General features: G+C 33.5%; 1 protein-coding gene across 5 annotated transcripts in view; it reads left to right on the forward strand.

Annotated features, from left to right (window-relative positions):
* The window catches only part of SORCS1 (sortilin related VPS10 domain containing receptor 1), a 452,701-nt gene that overhangs the window by 409,693 nt on the left and 23,181 nt on the right, over positions 1 to 19,827 (forward strand). For all 5 annotated transcript variants that reach the window (XM_087932772.1, XM_087932776.1, XM_087932771.1 and 2 more), the window contains exons 19-21: positions 4,333 to 4,519; positions 15,099 to 15,232; positions 18,413 to 18,536. In XM_087932772.1, the coding sequence (XP_087788898.1) occupies positions 4,333 to 4,519; positions 15,099 to 15,232; positions 18,413 to 18,536 (445 nt within the window). The remainder of the gene's footprint in view (positions 1 to 4,332; positions 4,520 to 15,098; positions 15,233 to 18,412; positions 18,537 to 19,827) is intronic.

Below are 19,827 nucleotides of genomic sequence, written 5' to 3' on the forward strand. Positions count from 1 at the left end.
ATATAGACTTGAGAAAATCAGTCTGCATATATGATTTATTTGATCAAGGGTCAAATAAATGTTGCATAAAGAACTGTCTGATACACTGAAAAACAAAAAGGATAAGTATGAAAAATGGAAAGAGGGACATATATCTAAAGCAGAATACCAGTATATAGTCATAATCTGCAAAGATGAAGTCAGGAAAGCTAAGGGTCAGTACTAAGACTCACAACAGCTGTCAACAATAATTTTTAAAAAGTTTCTTTAAACATATAAAAAACAAGAAAAATGTCAAGGAAACAATTGGGCCACTAATGGGAGAAAATGGCAAGGAAATGATAGGCAGCAGGGAGAAAGCAGAGAAAGCAGAATTATTAAATAATTATTTGTATCTGTCTTCATGCAAAAGGAGTCCTAGTAGATAACTACTTAAATATGAGCCAATAGTGTTCTGTAGCCACAAAAAAAAGCTAATGTAATCCTAGGCTGCAGCAATAGAGGCAGAGAATCAAGATCATGTGAAGCATAACACCTGGAATATTACATCCAGTTTTGGTTGCCAAATATAAAAAAGTTTTGAGACTTTACAAAGAGTGCAGAGAAAAGCAACAAAGATAATTAGGGGGCTGGAGGCTAAAAACTTATGAGAATGGTTGCAGGAATTGGATATGTCTAATCCAGGGAAAAGAAGGACTATGAATGACATGATATCAGTGTTTCAATATTTGAGGGGGTGCCAAAAAGAAGAGGGATCACTCTGTTTTCCAAAGCACCACAAAGCAGGACTAAAAGCAATGGATGGAGAGAAAAAATCAAGGAGAGAAAAAATCTAGAACTAAGGAGAAATTTCCTGACAGTGAGAACAATTAACCAGTAGAACAGCTTGCTTTCAGAAGTTGTTGGTTTTCCACCACTGCAGCTTTTTAAGAAGAGATTGGACTGCAGAATGCTTTCTGCTTGTACAGGGTGTTGGTGTAGAAGACCTCCAATGACCCTTCCAACTCGATTCTGTTAAAGCCATTCTTTACAAAAGGGAACATTGAAAGGCAAAGATGTCGTAAAATGTACCTCTGTTGTAAAGTTATTACTTGACTACTTGGTTTGATTACTAACTTCAATAGCATTCAGCATAAAATCTATGCCAACCACATATTTAAGCATTCTGGCTAGATTTATTAAGCAAGGGCTATGTATCTGTATCTGTATAAATTTATTCATTGATAGGAACCAAATCAAGCCAATTGGCAGAAGCTAAAAGGTTAAAGTAAATTGAGAAATTCACTTGAACCTTTACAGTTTACTTATTGCTGTGAGATTTAGCTTGGTGATAAAAAAAATTAAGTAGAAAGCTATATTTTCTATATTTCTTCCTTTCTAACATCTGCTATAATACATGTGTATAACCATCATCAAAGAAAGTATGTTCTTCAGGCCACAGGAAAGTATGTATGGAAACAATATAGGTTAAAACTTGTTGTGTAGAACAGGCACTTTATCTCTGCTCCCTCGTCTCTTTTTCCTGAGTTATTTCATTTGTGGCAGAAAAATAACTGACTAGTCGCATATTTTACTTTTGCTTCTTGTCCTGATGCTTCAGATATTTAAATGTCAGTGTTTTGATGTGCCCTTTTCAGAAATCTACTGGAGCCTGAATTGTATTTAATGGGCAGAAAGCATTTTCAGTTCAAATAATTTAAGCAATTATTGTGAAGAAAGGAACTTTCAGACCCAGTTCAATTCTTCCCATAAAAGAAAATTTGTGAGTAGCAGATGTGGGTCTACTCCAATTAGACAGGAAGATGTCATTGTCCCCCAGCAGGAAATCTTGGGAAGAAACCAAAGGACATTGTGTGCTGAGCTTAGAAATGACTTTTTCCCCTTCATGTAGCAATATATACTACTAAATTTGACCTATCAGTTTTTAGTAATAAGAGATACATATATTTGGAGACATTTTGCATCATCTTTAATAAAGTCTCCACAATTTATTTCAATGTTTCTGAAAGTTCTATCAACAGCTATTGATAATTCATCAAATTTTAAAGATTTTTTTATACAATGGAAGATAAAAATACTCCCATTGCTTTTTAAATTAAGTTTGCATATAAATAAACCAACAAAAGCAATTTTGTACATTTTTTATACTATTTCAATGCCAAAATTATTTGCTTGTTTTAGTCTTTGTACCAGATTTAAATATGTCACTTTTGAGCAACAAAATGACCTTTTTGAGGATATGCAAAATTATTTACTTCTCTGTTGATAATGCCAGAGAAAGTGTTTTCTTTAGAGAGGGAGGTTTCATTAGTTCTTTCTGCAAAAGAAGTTTGCATAAAATAGCAATACAGTTCTTTGCATATTTAACTGAGAATAAAACTGAGAATTGCTTCCAGTTAAACACACAGAACTGTGGTATTTGTAAAGGAGGAATAGAATGATCTATTTAAATGTTTATAAGGATATTACAGCAGGATAATGTCTCTAACTCTCTCATATAACACAAGTGCATGCATGCTCATATGCCCACTGCCTTATATGAAATTTCTCAGTAAGAGATTGACTTTTTAAATTTATTTTTATTTATTTAAATGCATTGGCTCCACAACTCTAGTCGATCCTAATTTATCTCACTTTCATTTTCCAGGCTCTATTCTTTCCTGTTATTCATTCATTCATTCATTTATTTATTTGATTGATTGATTGATTTGTCAATTGCTGACAAGATAATAGGTATAAGTATATACATAGTTATGAATACATGAAATGAGTACATATAAGAAAAATAAAAGAAGCAATAGGACAGGGGACTGTAGGCACGTTGGTGCGCTTATGCACGCCCCCTACAGACCTCTTAAGAAAGGGGTGAGGTCAATAGTTTTTGGGGTTTGGGGAAGAAACTACAGAGTCAGGTAGAGTATTCCAGACATTGGCCACTCTGTTGCTGAAGTCATATTTCCTGCAATCAAGTTTAGTGCGGTTAACCTTGAGTTTGTATCTATTGTGTGCTCTTGTGTTGTTATGGTTGAAGCTGAAGTATTCATTGACAGGCAGGACATTGCAATGTATGATTTTATATACCATACTTAGATCAGACCAAAGACGGTGTAATTCAAGGTTTTCTAGGTCTAGAATTTCGAGTCTGGTGGCATAAGGTATTCTGCAATGAGTAGAGGAGTGAAGAACTCTTCTTGTGAAATATTTCTGGACTTTCTCAACTGTGCTAATATCAGATATGTAATGTGGGTTCCAGACTGATGAGCTGTATTCGAGTATTGGTCTAGCAAATGTTTTGTATGCTCTAGTTAGTAGTGTGATATTACCAGAGAAAAAGCTACGTAGGATTAGGTTAACAACTCTTAAAGCCTTTTTGGCTATGTAGTTACAGTGGGCTCTAGCACTTAGATAATCAGAGATGAGTATTCCAAGGTCCTTTACAGAGCCAATAGTCAAGATCTTGACTATTCAGCTTGTATTTTATTTTCTGATTTTTTTTTGCCAATATGTAAGACAGAGCATTTATTTGTTGAGATTTGAAGTTGCCATTTGTTTGACCATTCTGATACATAGTCAAGATCTTTTTGAAGGGTAACAGTATTGTCTGTAGTATTGAACAGCTTTACATCATACAAGTCAGTGCTTCATTATGTTCAGCTAAAACATAACTGAAATAACAGGAACAGGAGCCTGGAAGATGAAAGTGAGATAAATAAGGTGATCAAAAAAGGAACAAGATATCTATCTTTCATTTGTTATATTTACAAACACACACACACACAAATACATACAGGATCCACTAGAGTTGTGGAGCTTGTTAAGCACAGTTTAACTTGACTAAATTTCCTTCAGGTTTAAGAATTACAATAATTGTTAATCTTCTTGTTTATATATTTCTAGCTATATTTATGGTGGTCTTTTCACTGAGGCCTATGTGTTTAGAATCTCACTGTTCCAAGAGGTAGCAAAATTTTATTCATGCTGGCTGTGTTTAATTTATTTTTTACTCCATTTTATTTTAATTATTTTATCTTATCTTTGTCTGGTCAGCGACCAGCGACAAAATGAGCTTCTTTAAATGAAATTTAAGAAGCAAGTCCCTACACTGAAATAATAAGAATGCTTTCTGTTCTCTGTACTGTGTTCTCTGCCTTTAAAAATTTTAGTCTTTTTTTAGTTTTAGGGATTTTACTGGATCCTGGAAACAAAGATTTCTACTTCCAAACTTAAAATATTTGTAACTAAAGCAGCCTATCCATCCAGGACAATTAATACATAAGAGAGCAAGCATTCAATTGTCTCTAATTTTGTAGCATTTTCATTAATATGAGGTTTCTTTCCTGCTCTCCTATTTAGGGTGACATTCAAAGATCAATAATCCATGTGGATTTTGGAGATGGTAGTGCTGTGTCATATGCCAATCTCAGCTCAACAGAAGATGGAATCAGGCACATCTATCAGAATGTTGGCATCTTCCGTGTAACTGCACAGATCAAAAACAGCCTGGGGACTGACACTGCAGTTCTGTATTTGCATGTAAATTGTATGTAATTACTATTGGTATAACAATACTTTAAAGATAAAATTATGTCAATTCAGATGTTCTGCCTTTGATAAAAACTGTTGATGGTACAGGTGTTAGGTTTTATTTCATGCAAACATATTTTAGAGATGAACCAAGAATTAGAAAAGTGGGTGGAAAGGGAAAAGAATGAGAAAATAAACAGGAATTGCTTTAGGCTATGATTTATGATGGTGTGATTTAGTGATTTAGTTAATTATACATTTTAGTATTACTATGATTATTTTTATTGTTTTTTCATTTTTTTAATGTTTCTGGTTTTAATGCTTATAAGCCACCCAAAGTTGCCTCCAGACAAGATGGCTGGCACAAAAATCAAATCAATACAAAATAAGTAAATACAATTAATGTTTAAACAATTCTAATCAGTATTTAAATAGCTTATTCTTCATTTCCATTTTATGTATGCTAGTTGAAAACTCCAAAATTAATCATAAGTAGAGAGAGAGGGTAATATCCTAAATAACCTAACCCATAGCCAATCAATATGCTGCTGTTTGCTAAGAAAGGTTTTGCCATCCAGTCGCACTTTATATGCAAGTTAACAAGGCTACTTGATGGAAAACCTTTTTGCTTATGCAGGCCATGACCTGAACCAGAAATGGCATTGTTTCTGTCATTCCCATCTGGTAACAGAATTGCAGCCATATAATTGCTCTGTGTGTTGCAACACCATATAATTTACTACATTACTTGTCAGATCTTAAATTGCATAGGATGTGATATTCTCTTCAATAGTTCAAGGATTAAATCATGGACAGTGTGTGTAGGGGTAGAACTTCTTAACTGGTAGTGGTTTTATTCTGGTTTAGGAAAGTAAAAGAGTTTATTCTGTATTTTACATAGAGAACTAATTCTATACTTACATGATAGCATGTATAATCATTCAGTGAAACCAAACTAAAACTAAATTTAAAATTACAGTCTAATAAATAATTGATGATCTAACATCAAGGTTCTCATGTAATTTCAGATAAGGACTGAAATTTCATATGAGGATATAGAACCCTGTGAGATTTCAATATTCTTGCCTTGTATCTTAGTAGATCTTATTTAACAACACAGAATTGTTAAAAGTTTTTTCAGTTTGATTTGATTTGGGCCATTTAAATGATTTCATAAATTCACCATAGGATGAAGATCTAAAAGGCTGATCAACACAGTAGATAGATTTGTCTTGATTTCCCATTCTCCTTTGAGCCAAAGTCATTCTGCCATATCCATGTCTTTAAAAAGTACTAGAACCTGGATTTCCCAACTAGGTTTCCTCACTAGACTACAACCTTTTCTATTGAACATTTTAGCTAAATAAATAAATAAAGCAGATTTTCCACTTTGTATATTCTCCAAGTTTTGCTTCCCAGCTGGTACCATAGGCAAAGTGTCTTTCTTTTTTTTTGTAGTTTGTTTAATGTTACATATTTCTTTCCAATACTTATGAGGTTTTTTTTTTATATAAATACTGCAGGTAATAGAAAGTTGCTTCTTTATCTGACATTTATTTACTCCTTTTTGTTATATGCTTTATCTATTTAGTTATTGATGGACCTATTACCATAAATTAAGGATTTTATAACAATTTTTCTCATAAGTATTATTGATAATTTTGTTTTGCTTATTATTTTCTACATAATTCCTCTCACGATTATATCCTTATTGTGCTTTTTAAGATTTCTTTATCTACTTTATATAATTTTTTACTTGTTCTTTCTCCATGTCATATTTTAATGACAGATTAAATGCATAATCTAACTTTTCAACATTTACATCTCACTGACTCCTCATGTGTGTTGTTTGTTTTTAAGGACAGAAAGAAAATTCCAGGGATAGAGAGTACAAACCCATCATACTACCAATCTTTGTTTTAAAGTTATTAGAACAGTGAAACATGCTTTTAGAAAGCAACTAATAAAAGGTTAATGATGTATGAAATATAATAACAATTTCAAAAGAATTTTTGTGGTATGCAATACCATACTACTGTGGGAATCTCTAATGAATGGGCATACATTACAGGGATACTTCAACTAATCACACCAATGTTTTCTCTAATGAGAGCTGAAGCATTTTCGTATCACCTCATATTTAATTTTTTTAGAAAAATATACATTGCCATGGTTCTCACACTTTTCAATGGAATATTTAGAACAATGGTTTTAAAATTATTAGATTCAATAACTTTTCCCCAGTCTTGAATAATATAATTACCCCCACCCTTTGCCCCCCAAAGCCCCTAGACTCTGTTGTTTTACACAAAGCGTATTTGTGACAGCAACTTGTAAACTGTATATTTGCCTCACAAATATACAGTTCTAAATAGCTCCACTACCATTAGTATCTGCACAATCTCTTAATAACATCCAGAATCATCAGCATATAGGCTTCATGGAACTAATTAATCCTTGTGAATGCAAACCTTTTTAACTCAAAGAACAGAATGAATTTTCCAACTCTTGTTAGATACTTAAACATTGCTAACTATTCATGTAAATAGTAGTACAACACCATCTGCTGTTCCAAAATTGCATTTTTAAATCTGTCTTTTTATCTTGTAATAGTTAATCAGAACTACCTGCTTCAGTGAATTTTCTGTAAACCAGATCAAAAACAGCAGATCTTTCAATGAAGAATATATACATTATTCTTCAGATGAGGTTTTTGAAACAGTTCTTATATGTACAGCCTATACTGCTTTTCATAAGTTATCATAGCAGAGAAATATGGATGTTACATGTGTCATGTCCTCATACATGAGATTTTACATGACTTCCTATCCACCTTGGGCAAAAGGAGGAGAAATTTCTCTATTTTTATATATAAAGAACCTGTATGATGCTTTTTTTTTTTTGAAAACAATTTTATTGGTTTATTAACAAACAAACAAAACAAACAAAACATAAAAGCATCAGCTCTCTTCCATACTTATATACAAACAGTGTGTCGGTTGGTTCATCAGTTTTGTGCATTCATTTCGTAGTCTCAATTACAATTATGTTACATAATAACTCTTATTATCAATCCAAACTTATATATCCTCATATCATTATTAAAAAAAAAAATCATTTGACTATACTTTTATTCATTCATGCCTTATGAGATAACTATAATTTAAGTAATTTATTCTATAACAAATCATATAATCATACCAATTCTATCCTAAAAAAAAAAACACTTTATAAATGTAATGTCAAGTAGCAAAAAAAAAAGAAAAAAAAAGTCAATAATATTCCTTATTGCCTAACATTCTAGATATTCTATTTTTGTATTTCATCGTCCAACCATTGATAGAAAAGATCCCAAATTGTATAAAATTGTTTATCTTCTTGCTCTCTAATTTCAAATGTCAATCTACTCATCTCAGCACATTCCAATATTTTCTTAATAATTTCTTCTTGCAATGGAATTTTCTCATTTTTCCAATTTTTTGCAAATACAATCCTAGCCGCAGTTAATACATTTACAATCAAATATTTCAATTCTTTACTGTATACATCTGGTAGGATTCCCAGTAAGAAAAGCTCTGGTTTCAAATCTATATGTTTCTTTGTCATTTTTTTCCAACCACATGCGGATTTTAGTCCAGTATTTTCTAGTGTCCTCACAAGTCCACTACATATGGTAATATGAACCAGGTGTCTGATGACATTTCCAACATTTTTCCGATTTGTTCTTAAACATTCTTGCTATCCTTGTCGGGGGAAAATGCCACCTGTAAAACATCTTATACAAATTTTCTTTATAAGCTGTAGACATTGTCATTTTATAATTTTGCGACCATAATTTCTGCCATTTCTCTAAGTCAATCCCATATCCAAAATTCCTCCCCCAAGCAATCATAGTTTCTTTAACTTGTTCTTCCTCTAGCTTAATTCCCAATAAGTAACCATATAGTTTTTTAATCACCTTTTCATCAGTACCTGTCAAAATCTTATCTAAATCAGTCTGTTTATCATAAAATCCCTCTGTTTTGGAATCTTCATCATACCTTGAGTGTATTTGCACATATGAAAACCAATTCATCTTTATACCTTGTTCCTCTAAATTTTGTATCGATTTAAGTTCATCCTTTTTCATCTAGTAATTCCCCATATCTAACTGTTTGTTCCTTCTTATAAATTATAGGATAAGAAAATGCTTCTATCGTCGATAACCAAACTGGAATTTTCAAATAACATTGTTTTTGTATCTTCTCCCAATTTAGCCACAAAGACTCCCGTATATAATGTCTTCTAAAATAGCCCTGTGTTTTGGTTCCCTTGTACCATAGAAAAGCATGCCAACCCAACAACAAATCATGACCTTCTAGTGTCAACAATCTAGTATTCCTTAATGTTGTCCATTCCTTAACCCACATCAAATTTGCAGCTTGGTAGTACAACTCCCAATTAGGCAGGCCAAACCCTCCTCTAGTTCTAGCATCTTGCAAAAGCTTTAGCTTTTTCCTCGCTTTCTTACCTTGCCATATATATTTCAACACAATTTTATTTAGGTCCTCAAAATAGTCTTTTCCAAGCCTAATTGGTATTGTTTGAAACAAAAATAAGATTCTGGGTAGAATATTCATCTTGATTGTTGAGATCCTCCCTATTAATGACAGTTGTAAGTTTTCCCATTTCTTCAAATCTAGGGCTATCTGTTGTTTAAGTTTAATATAATTGTTCTCTTTTAATGTACTACATCTTGATGTCAAATATATCCCCAAATACTTAACCTTGTTCGTAACTTGGATTTTCAACAGATCTGCCAATTCTTCTCTTTGTCTTAGTAGCATGTTCTTTGACAAAATCTTTGTTTTATCTTTATTTATTTTCAAACCAGCCACCTCACAATATGTCTCTATCTTTTCCAGTAGCTTCGAAGCTGTTTCTATAGGATCGTCCAAAATAAAAACTAAGTCATCTGCAAAGGCTTGTAATTTAAATTCTTCCTTTTTGATTTTCATTCCTTTTATAGTTTTATCTTCTCTAATATTTCTATTCAGCACTTCCAGAGTCAATACAAATAGCAAGGGAGAAAGGGGACATCCTTCTCTTGTGCCTTTTCTTATATTAATAGAGTCTGTAAATTCTCCCTCTATCATTACCTTTGCAGTTTGCTCATGATAAATTGCTTCTATTGCTTGGATAAATCTTCTAGCAAAACCCATCTGTTCCAGTAAGAGTAACATAAATCTCCAATTCACATTGTCAAATGCCTTTTGGGCATCTAAAAATATCAAAGCCATTTGCTTTTCAGGATGTGCCTCATAATATTCCAAAGTGTCCAAAATTACTCTCATATTGTCTCTAATTTGTCTCTTTGGCAGGAATCCATTTTGATCTGGATGAATAAAATTATTCAAATATTTTTTAAGCCTTTCTGCTAATATCGAAGCAAAAATTTTATAGTCTACATTTAATAAAGAAATCGGTCTATAATTCTTAATTTGCAGTGGGTCAGCCTCCTCTTTTGGAATAAGTGTAATATAAGGCTCTGACCATGTTTTAGGTATCATCTTCTTTGAAATAGCTTCATTCATAACATCTAAAAGTGGAATGCTCAATGATTCTTGTAATATTTTGTAGAATTCTGCAGGCAGTCCACCTGGACCTGGTCCCATTATTTTGTTTCTTAAGTGCTTGGCTTAGTTCCATCATTGTTATATTACTTTCTAACATTTCTTCAGTCTCTTTAGATATTTTAGGTAAGTTTGCATTCTGCAAGTACTGTTTAACTTTTTCCTCATCAATATTCTCTTTCTTGTATAGTTGTCCATAAAAGTCTCGAATAATTTCCTTTTTCTCTTTATTGCCATAACAAACTTGACCTTGATCATCTATTAACTGCGATATTTTCCTCGAGTCTTTCTCCTTTCTCAGCTTATATGCTAGCCATCTACCTGGCTTATTTGCATCTTCGAAGTAGTTCTGTTTAGCATTCCTAATCTTCTGTGCCAGTTCTTCTTTCTCTATTAAATCCATTTTATGTTTAGTTATATCCAGTTTCAATTTGATGTCTTTTTTCTGTGGCATTTTCTGTAGTCTTTTGTGTTCGTCTTCCAGGACTTTAATGGCTTGCCTTTTCCTAATATTCTTTTTTCTTATGTAGTCTATCATCAAACCTCTCACATATGCCTTCATTGTGTCCCAAACATTCTGCGCTGAAGTATCTTCTTTTCTATTTTCTTTAAAGAAAAAGGCCAGTTCTTTCTCGAACCATTGTATAAAGTCCTTCTCCTTTAAAATAGTATTATTTAATGTCCATCTCGATCTTTTTTTTTGTCCCTTCCATTTAATTGTCAATGGGTTGTGATCTGCCCAAGTACTTGCTTTAATGTTTATTTCTTGAATACTAGATATTAGTTCTGTTGAAATCTAGATCATATCTAATCTGGACCATGATAAATGTCTATTTGAATAAAAAGTATATTGTTTGGTTTTAGCATTTCTTTCTCTCCATATATCTTTTAAAATTAGTTCATCTGTCATTTTAAAAAAGGATTTAGGAAGTGTCTTTCTGTTGTGCTTTGCTGTTGTTGCTATATAGTCCAGTTTATTGTCCACAATTCCATTAAAGTCTCCCATCATAATTATATTAGCATAGTCCAGTCCAGTTATTTTCATATGTAATTTTTTATAGAATTTTTCTTGTTTATCATTCGGAGCGTAAATTGCAGTCAAAAGTACTTTTATAGTATTATCCATCATTTCCACCATTAATATTCTTCCATCTTCATCAGCGTGAATCAATTTTGCGGGGATGGCCTCTTTAATATATAAAACCACTCCTCTTTTCTTAAATTGAGTCAAAGAAGTAAATAATTTCCCTAGTTTTGGCTGTACTAACAATTGTTCATGTTGTTTTTTAATATGTACTTTTTGTAAGCAAATTATATCAAACTTTAATTTCCCTAATTTATGAAAAATCTTCCTTCTCTTAGCAGCTGAGTTCAGTCCGTTTATGTTCATTGTAACCAATTTTTTCTCTTCCATGATGATATTTTATATTTAGGTTTGGCAGGTCTCATACATCTTGGTTCACGTTGGTCTTTGATAGCCACCTGTCCACCTATTACGCCTTCTTCTTTTTCAATCTCCATTTGTTCCTCTTGGGATTCAGTTAATGAGACCTCTTTTTCTGCCTCTTTCTCTCTCCTTCCAAAAAATTCTGCGTAGAAGAGTTCTGCTTTCTCAATTGAATCAATTCTATATCTCTGTTCTTGCCATATAAACATCAGTCCTTCTGGGATCAGCCATCTGTAATTCACCTCCTTTTTCAATAACACTTTGGTCAGAAATCGATATTCTCCTCTCGTCTCTCTCACTCTTCTAGGTATTTGTTTTAGGACCAAGATTTCTTTACCTTTATATTTCAACATCTTCTCTCTTGCCACTTGTAAAATTTGTGTCTTGATGGATTTTTTAGTAAATCTAATGTGAACTTCTCTGGGTTGGTTATTTCTCATCTCATATCTTGTGGAAACTCGGTATATCTCATCTACTCCATCCATCATCTTTTCCTCTGTTATTTCCAAAGCATCAGCCAAGATTTCTATCATTACCGCAGCCAAGTCTTGCCCTTTTTCTTCCTCTATATTTTGAAATCTGAGATAGAATTCTGACCTCTCCATCTCCCACTTCAGCATCCCACTTTTTTCTTGTTCAACCACTATTAATCTAGTATGAATATTTCCAATCTTCTCCTCTCTTTGTTTACCCTCTTCTTCAACTTTTTGAAGTCTCACCTCGTACTTCACCATCATCTGTTGGATATTTTCCACTTTTTCTTCAGTCTTCCCTGTTCTTTGTTCAATGATGTCTATTTTTATCTTAAGGTCTTGAATTCCTTGCATAATCATCTGTAAAGTTACTTTTTCTTGCTCTTTATCTTGCTTTAACATTACCTGCATTGAACGTTGTCCTCCAGATGGTGAGGAGGCAGAAGTAGATGTAGAAGCACCCGGAGGTATGAGTTTCCTGCTCATTTTAAATGGTTCATAATCTTCAGATTCTTTCAAATTTTAATCCAATTAAAAACGTAGCCAATTATAATCCAGAGTGGAAAAGTCCAGCAGTAAAAAGCCCAGTAGTGAAGGAGAGAAAAAAAAAGAAAAAAAAGAAGAAAAAAGAAAAAATTCTTCAGGTTCTTCCTGACCCTAATCCAATTATAAAGTAGTCCACAATAAAAAATAAAAATAATAATAATAAGAAAACCCAGTAATAATCATAATAAAAAAAAGAACAAAGCAAAAGAAAAAGATTTCTTCAGGTTCTTCACACCTTAATCCAGCTAGAAAATCTCAATTTAAAAAAAGAAAAAAGGAGACCAAAATGATCCAAGAGCATAGATAGAAAAAGCAAAAATCCCAATGAAAACAGAAAAAAAGATAAAAATAAAAATGAAGATAAAAAATTCTAAGGCTTCCCCTTGAAAATAAAAAGTAAAAATAAAGACATTGCTAAAATAAAAATTTACAATAATGCTAGTGGAGGGGGGGGTAGCGAAACTAAAAAAAGGATTAAAGAAAAAGAAACAACACACTGTACTCTGTTTAATTGTCCAAGGCTCTTGTTATGACTCACTTCCCTTTCCCACAGGCTTCAAAGCCAAGCCATAGATATTTAATTGTTGATAGAAATCCAGAAGAACACCTGTAATAATATTCTACTGCGCTCTTCCCTCTATCTTATCAAATTAGAATGTCCTTGAGAAGGAGTCTTTCACAGTTCTCTCCACTTCAAGTAAAATTGCAAGCCTCTAGTTGGCAGTGTTACAAGTTTCTTAGTTCTCACTTTCCCCCCTCCTCTCACAAAAGTGTAATTGAAGTTAAAAAAAAAAGAACAAGAAATATATACATATATATATACAAAAAGAGAAATAACCAAAGGGAGCCTCTAGCCTAAAAAAAAGTTAAAAATCCAAAGGGAGAAATATATATATATATATATATATATATATATATATATATATATATATATATATATATGGATCTTTGGTTGTTCGGGTTTTCTCCCACGTAAGATTCAAGTATCTAGGCAACGTTTCGATGAAGTCTCATTCATCATCTTCAGGCTTCTGTCTTCGGCTCTGTGCTTCTCAGAGTGATGTGAGATTGCAGCTGCGTGTTCTGCAATCAATTTGCCTCCAGCCAATCAGAACATGGCCAACCCCCAACCAATCAGAATACAGCCAAACCCCTACCAATGAGAACACACCCCCACCCAATCAGAACACAGCCAAGCCCCACCCAATCAAGTCATACCCCACTAGCAGTTAAAAGGAAGAAGCAGCTGCAATCTCACATCACTCTGAGAAGCACAGAGCCGAAGACAGAAGCCTGAAGATGATGAATGAGACTTCATCGAAACGCTTGCCTAGATACTTTCTATATATATATAGAAACCAGTCCGGTTATCTACTAAGTAACAATAAAGTCCGGTAGCAAAAAAAATAAAAATAAAGCCTCGCTTTGACGTCTCCCTTAAAAAAACGCCGCTTATTCAGTTTTGTCAAAAATCACACAGATTTCTTCTAGCAATCAAAGTGTCCTTTCAAGCCTCAAAATATTAAAAAAAAAAAAAAAAACAGTTTCTCACCCAGCCGACACACTTTCTCTTTCAGCCTCTTCCTTTCCGGAGCTGCCCCGACTTCAGCAGCTTGGGGGCTGCCTCTTCGCCACCAGCAAAAGGGACTTCTCCTGGGTCATCCAGGGACTTTGCGGTGTCCCTGGGATCCACAGGGTATGCCCCTCATGATAACCGTCCCTACGGGACGGTTTAGGTCCATTTGGACCAGCCAGGGGCGAAGATATCGGCTGCAATCGTAGAGCTCGATTGCAAGCCGTATCATCTCGGCGCCAGCTCCTTCCCTCTCCCAGAACCTGTATGATGCTTTTATGCACATTGACAGCTAAGAAACAGAACACTTTCGTTCAATTTGTGACATATCATTCCTATACATGTATACACATTATTCTATGGGATTCCAACCCTTCTCTGGAAATTTATTTCAAACTTTGGAAGTTTTCAAACAAATTATACGTTGTTTTATTTGAATTTAAAGATGATGCATTAATAAATGTCATGAAACATATTAAGTCATACTATTTCTATCAATAGTATATACATAATCCAGCAATATTTCTCTGAAATAGTACTTGGTAGCAAGGATTTGCAGGTCTTTGAAACAATTTTTGATTATTCTAATTCCTTCTATAGTGGGAGCATGTAACATCTATATTTCAAATAGAAAAGATTCTCCTTTTTTCTGAAATGATATAGGTATTCTTCTGGGAATCATAATCTAGGATTTTTGTAGAATTTAGACAGCGTCCATCTTCTCCTTTTACCTCCCCTTCCTTTCCCTTCCCTTCTACTTCTGGGTGAATGCACAACTGGTAGTGAGACTGGTTTAATCATATGCAGGTTACAACAATGCTGAAATTAGTTTGCAAATGAAGTAGTCTACAGTCCTACCTAAACTGCAGAACATAAAATTTAAAATCTGACAATGATTTTATGAACATGTTTTTTTTTCTTATTTCTTCCTTTCTAATATCTAGGTCCTTTAGAGCATGTCCATTTGTCACTTCCATTTGTAACAACAAAGAACAAAGAAGTTAATGCCACAGCAATATTGTGGCCCAGTCAAGTTGGAACCTTAACATATATTTGGTGGTTTGGAAACAACACTGAGGTCTGTATTTCATGCAGTAAAGTCAATAGCTAATTAATGTTATGGCCACATTATGAATGGGGGAGAATTAACTAAAGAAACAGATTACAGGGCCCTGAAAATTACAGATAAAAATTCTCAGCACTTTTATGACACAAATCAGCTTTTTTAATTAACTTGCTTAATACAAAATATTTTGGTTTTTTCTCATTATACAAAATGTATCTTAAAAATAATATAATTGTTCAGTTTCAAGTTCGTTTATACGTATGTCTGTTATTGTGGGGTTTGAAAGTATACCATTTTCTATTATTTTTATACTCAGGCTTGTATTTATCACCCAGAAAGGGATGTACTTTTGATTGAATGTACATAGTTACTATCTTTACTTTAAAAAAAAAACCCTCCTACCCTGGACACCATTGTTTATACTGTTTCATTGATGCAGGTATGTCAAACTCAAGGCCCAGGGGCTGGATCAGGCCCTCAGAGTGCTTAGATCTGGCCTGCAGGGCCTCAGACAGCTCTCCTGAGTTCCATTTTCACTGACAGAGGTTACAGGAAGTTGTCGCAGCTGAAAACAGATCTCGGGAGCCTCTTTTAGCTGGCAGAACATTTGGGCCACCACAGGTGCTCCTGACATTGAGCTGGGCACACCCACCTTACCCCCCCTCCCCGACTTCAAACACAACCCTTATGTGGCCCTCAATGAAATCAAGTTTGACATCCCTGCATTAATGGAATATTTGTAGATGCCTCAAATCAATGTCTGCTACATTAAACCACTATTTATGATCCATAGCAATTTCCCAATGGGTAGACTTCAAATTCCAGAACTCTACAGCCAACACGACCATTAACAAGAATTCTCAGAGTTGAACAGATATACCTGGAAGTATCAAGGCTGGGAAACACTGCATTAAAGTAATAACATTTGCATCATTAATCACTCAGCTACATGATGCATAGCCAATGGACAATATTTAATTTGCTACCTATCACTGATTTTTTTTTCCTAACGTGCTACATTTAAAAATAATTAGAGAATGGACTTTAACCACTACAGAAGTTATATTAAGGGTGTTCCATTGAGTTCACATGAAGTTAAACATTTATTGTTTACTGAATGGTAGAAACAACAACAATGTGAAATACAAACAACAATGATGGACTTGCACTTCATGGAGGTAGCAGGGTCCTGTTACATAATTAAACCAGGCAGTATTGTTTTCTGCTTAGTTCCATTTTCATTCAACAAAGTTTGTTTTAAACTGTCCTAAAATAGATTCTTGATGAAGACAACTCAATGATATACAAACCTCTGGATACTTAAAAATTATTCAACTTTATGTAAGCATAATAAGTTTATTTGACATAATATTCAGGGTAAAATTCTGAATTCAGGGTATTCTGTTTTTTTATAAAAACATTTATTTATTCTTTTACCATTAAAAATATTCAAAACAGAAAAGAAAAGAAAGTAAAACAGATTAATAAACATCCAAAACTAACAAAAAGAAAAAATATTAAATACATCTGACATTAAATATAAGAAAAAATCCAGCATTCAGGATATTTTCAATCACTGAATGCACCAAATTGTAAGGAAGGATTTATATTTCATATAATTTTGAAAGACTTGAAAGAGAAAGAGAGAAAAGGAAACTTTAAGTTGTCCTGCCTGCCTGAGCTCATCTGCTTTTTAGATTAGCAAGAATATCAGTTTTAAAACATGTTACATGTTTTAAATCATTACGCAGTTGGCATTTTTATACACTGTCCAGACACTTCAGATAGATAGCCTAAATCAATCAAATAAATGAAAGGAAATATAGGTTTGTTCTTTTGAGAATATAGACTTTACTGGGGGGAAAAAAAACAGGCTTTTAAAAACAATATTTTACCACTATTTCTATCAATACTTGAACTACAGATAGTCTGTGGCTTATCACTGCAATTCAGAGCAGAATTTCAGTCGTAAGCCATGAGAGTTATAAGTCATGACACCCATGTACTGTTTTTATTGTGGTTGTTAAGTGAATCCTGCAGTCCTAAGTCCAAATACATTTTCTTGGATGTGCACTTTTCTTGGGAATCATGAAATACTACTGGAAATTGGCATAGATAGAGATAGATAGATAGATAGATAGATAGATAGATAGATAGATAGATAGATAGATAGATCTAGATCTATCTATCTATCTATCTATCTATCTATCTATCTATCTATCACAAATTGCAGTCACATGACCACATGTGGACACTGCAATGAGTTGTAAATATGAGCGGATTTGTCAAGCACCTATGCAGTAATGTGACCATGGGGGTGGGTAGCATGACATTTTATAATAGTTGGAAGTGCTTTGCCTCTTGTAAAATATCCTTTCTGAATGGTCATTAAATGATTAGTCATAACTTGAAAACTACATGTATAAGAGGTGACTATTTTCTTCCACAAGACTTACATGGAACAATGCTGTACTTTTTCTATAACGTTCTACCATTATTCTAGAAAATAACATGATTGCCTTCAATGGTAATTTATTCACACACTAGATGACATTGGAAGATAATAGATATAATAGATACAAACTGTTACTTATTTATTTACCAATATGACACAACACAATTCTTAGTACCAAGAATTCTCTGTGAAGGTAACAATTAAATATATGACACCACTCTAATTCAGGGAAACTTCACTGCTCTAGCACCACTGATCTAGATGTTTTTAGCCCAAACTGAAAGGTTAGAGGGGCCTACCTTTAATGAGCCATTTTTAGGGGCTTTACTAACAATAAAGAAATAGAATGGAAGTTCTAATGTGCACCCTCCATATTAACAAATTTCTTATTTTGAATTGGCTGGATGCAGAAAAAGAATACATGAGTTAACTTTTTAAACTCAAGACAAGCATTTGTTTATTATCACTAACTTTTAGCATCTTATGAGTTTATCCACTGTTTTCTAGATATGTTCTAGGAGACTTTTCTAGATGATAGGTTTCATAGTTTACAGAACCTTTCGTGATTTATGCTTCTGCATACAATTGAAAAATGTAAGAAAAATAAATCTGAAACAATATCTTCCTAATGATTCTTTGGATATCTTTAATCCCAGTTTGTTTTTATCAACATGTTTGTCTTGGCTTTTAATTACTAAATTAATTATTTTTCTTGTTTCTTTTTTATGTATTTGCAGCCATTAATTACTCTAGAAGGGAGTATCACATTTACTTTCTCTACAGAAGGTATGAACATAATCACAGTACAAGTTTCTGCAGGAAATACAATTCTGCAAGACACCAAGATGATTGCAGTATATGGTGAGCCTTGTTTTTTTCACTCTTGTTTATTTATTCCTTAGGTTTCCATGGCCATTTTCCCTTTGCTATGTTCTTGGCTTGGAAAAAAATACACAAGGACAAAAGTATACAAGGCAACTATATGACAATCAGATCAATCAAGAGCTTTGAAGTTGAACTCATATATATTATCTTTTTTAAGTTCAGAGATCTATTTATCTTTCACAAAGTGCATTCTTTGTATTTCACAATAGACTTACACCCAGAGAAATTCTTACTTTTCAGCAATTCACACCTGGGTCATATATTGAAACAGAAATAAATACATGATTTTGACAGAGAGCTGCATTTTGAATTTTTATAAATTTCCCTCAGTGAGCATTTTTGTTGATACAGTGAAATCACCAAGAAAAAAGTTTAAGGTTTAGGGACAAAGAAACAAATCAAGACATCAGGCCTTATTTTGTCCAAAACCTGGGAGGAGAATCTGAATGCTTTGTTCAGTTTCCAAAAATGACCAGGCAACTCATATGGCTTATGGATCACAGTCGCTCTCTTTTTAACAGTTTATTCTCTGTTCTGTTAGAGGTTTTTTAGTGTTGCATGTAAACATAATAGTTCTCTGATATGAGGAACCCAAATATATTTTTGCCATGGGAAAGAGGATTGGCCCAAGATTAATTTTGCTCTCTGAGCAAAATTCAATGCACAAAAGCTACTAAGTAACACAAAGTTTTATTCTGTTCTATCACAAACAGTCCAGGCAATTTATTCAACAAAAATATAACCAAAACAAAAAAATCTCCAATAAAATATTTATCTTCACTAACTTGAAAAAATATAACCCCCAATTAATAGCAATAGCACTTAGACGGATATACCACTTCACAGTGTTTTACAGCCCTCTCTAAGCACAGTTTAGAGAGTCAGCGTGTTGCCCCAAATAATTCGCTCTTCACTTTTACCGACCTCAGAAGGATGGAAAGCTGTTCCAACCTTGAGCTGCTCAGAATTGAACTCCTGGAGTGAGCAATGAATTAGCCTGAAGTACTGCATTCTAACCACTGCACCATCATAGCTCTGGTCAATTAAAATATACTTAAAATAAAAAATGGTATTTCTCAACCCTCAGTCTATTCAGGCAATTTGAAAAGAACCATAAGTGATGGATTAGGGTTAGGGATAGGGATAGCATTGGTTGAGCAACTGATCTATTAAAACCAGGAAGTGTCTTGATATAAAATATCCCCTAAAACAGGAGTTCAAACTCGCAGTGTCACATTGTCGTCACGTGATGTTTTGTGACTTTTCC

This window comes from Pseudonaja textilis, chromosome 4 (assembly GCF_049901715.1).
Source record: "Pseudonaja textilis isolate UNSWEBS1 chromosome 4, rPseTex1.2, whole genome shotgun sequence".
NCBI lineage: Eukaryota > Metazoa > Chordata > Lepidosauria > Squamata > Elapidae > Pseudonaja > Pseudonaja textilis.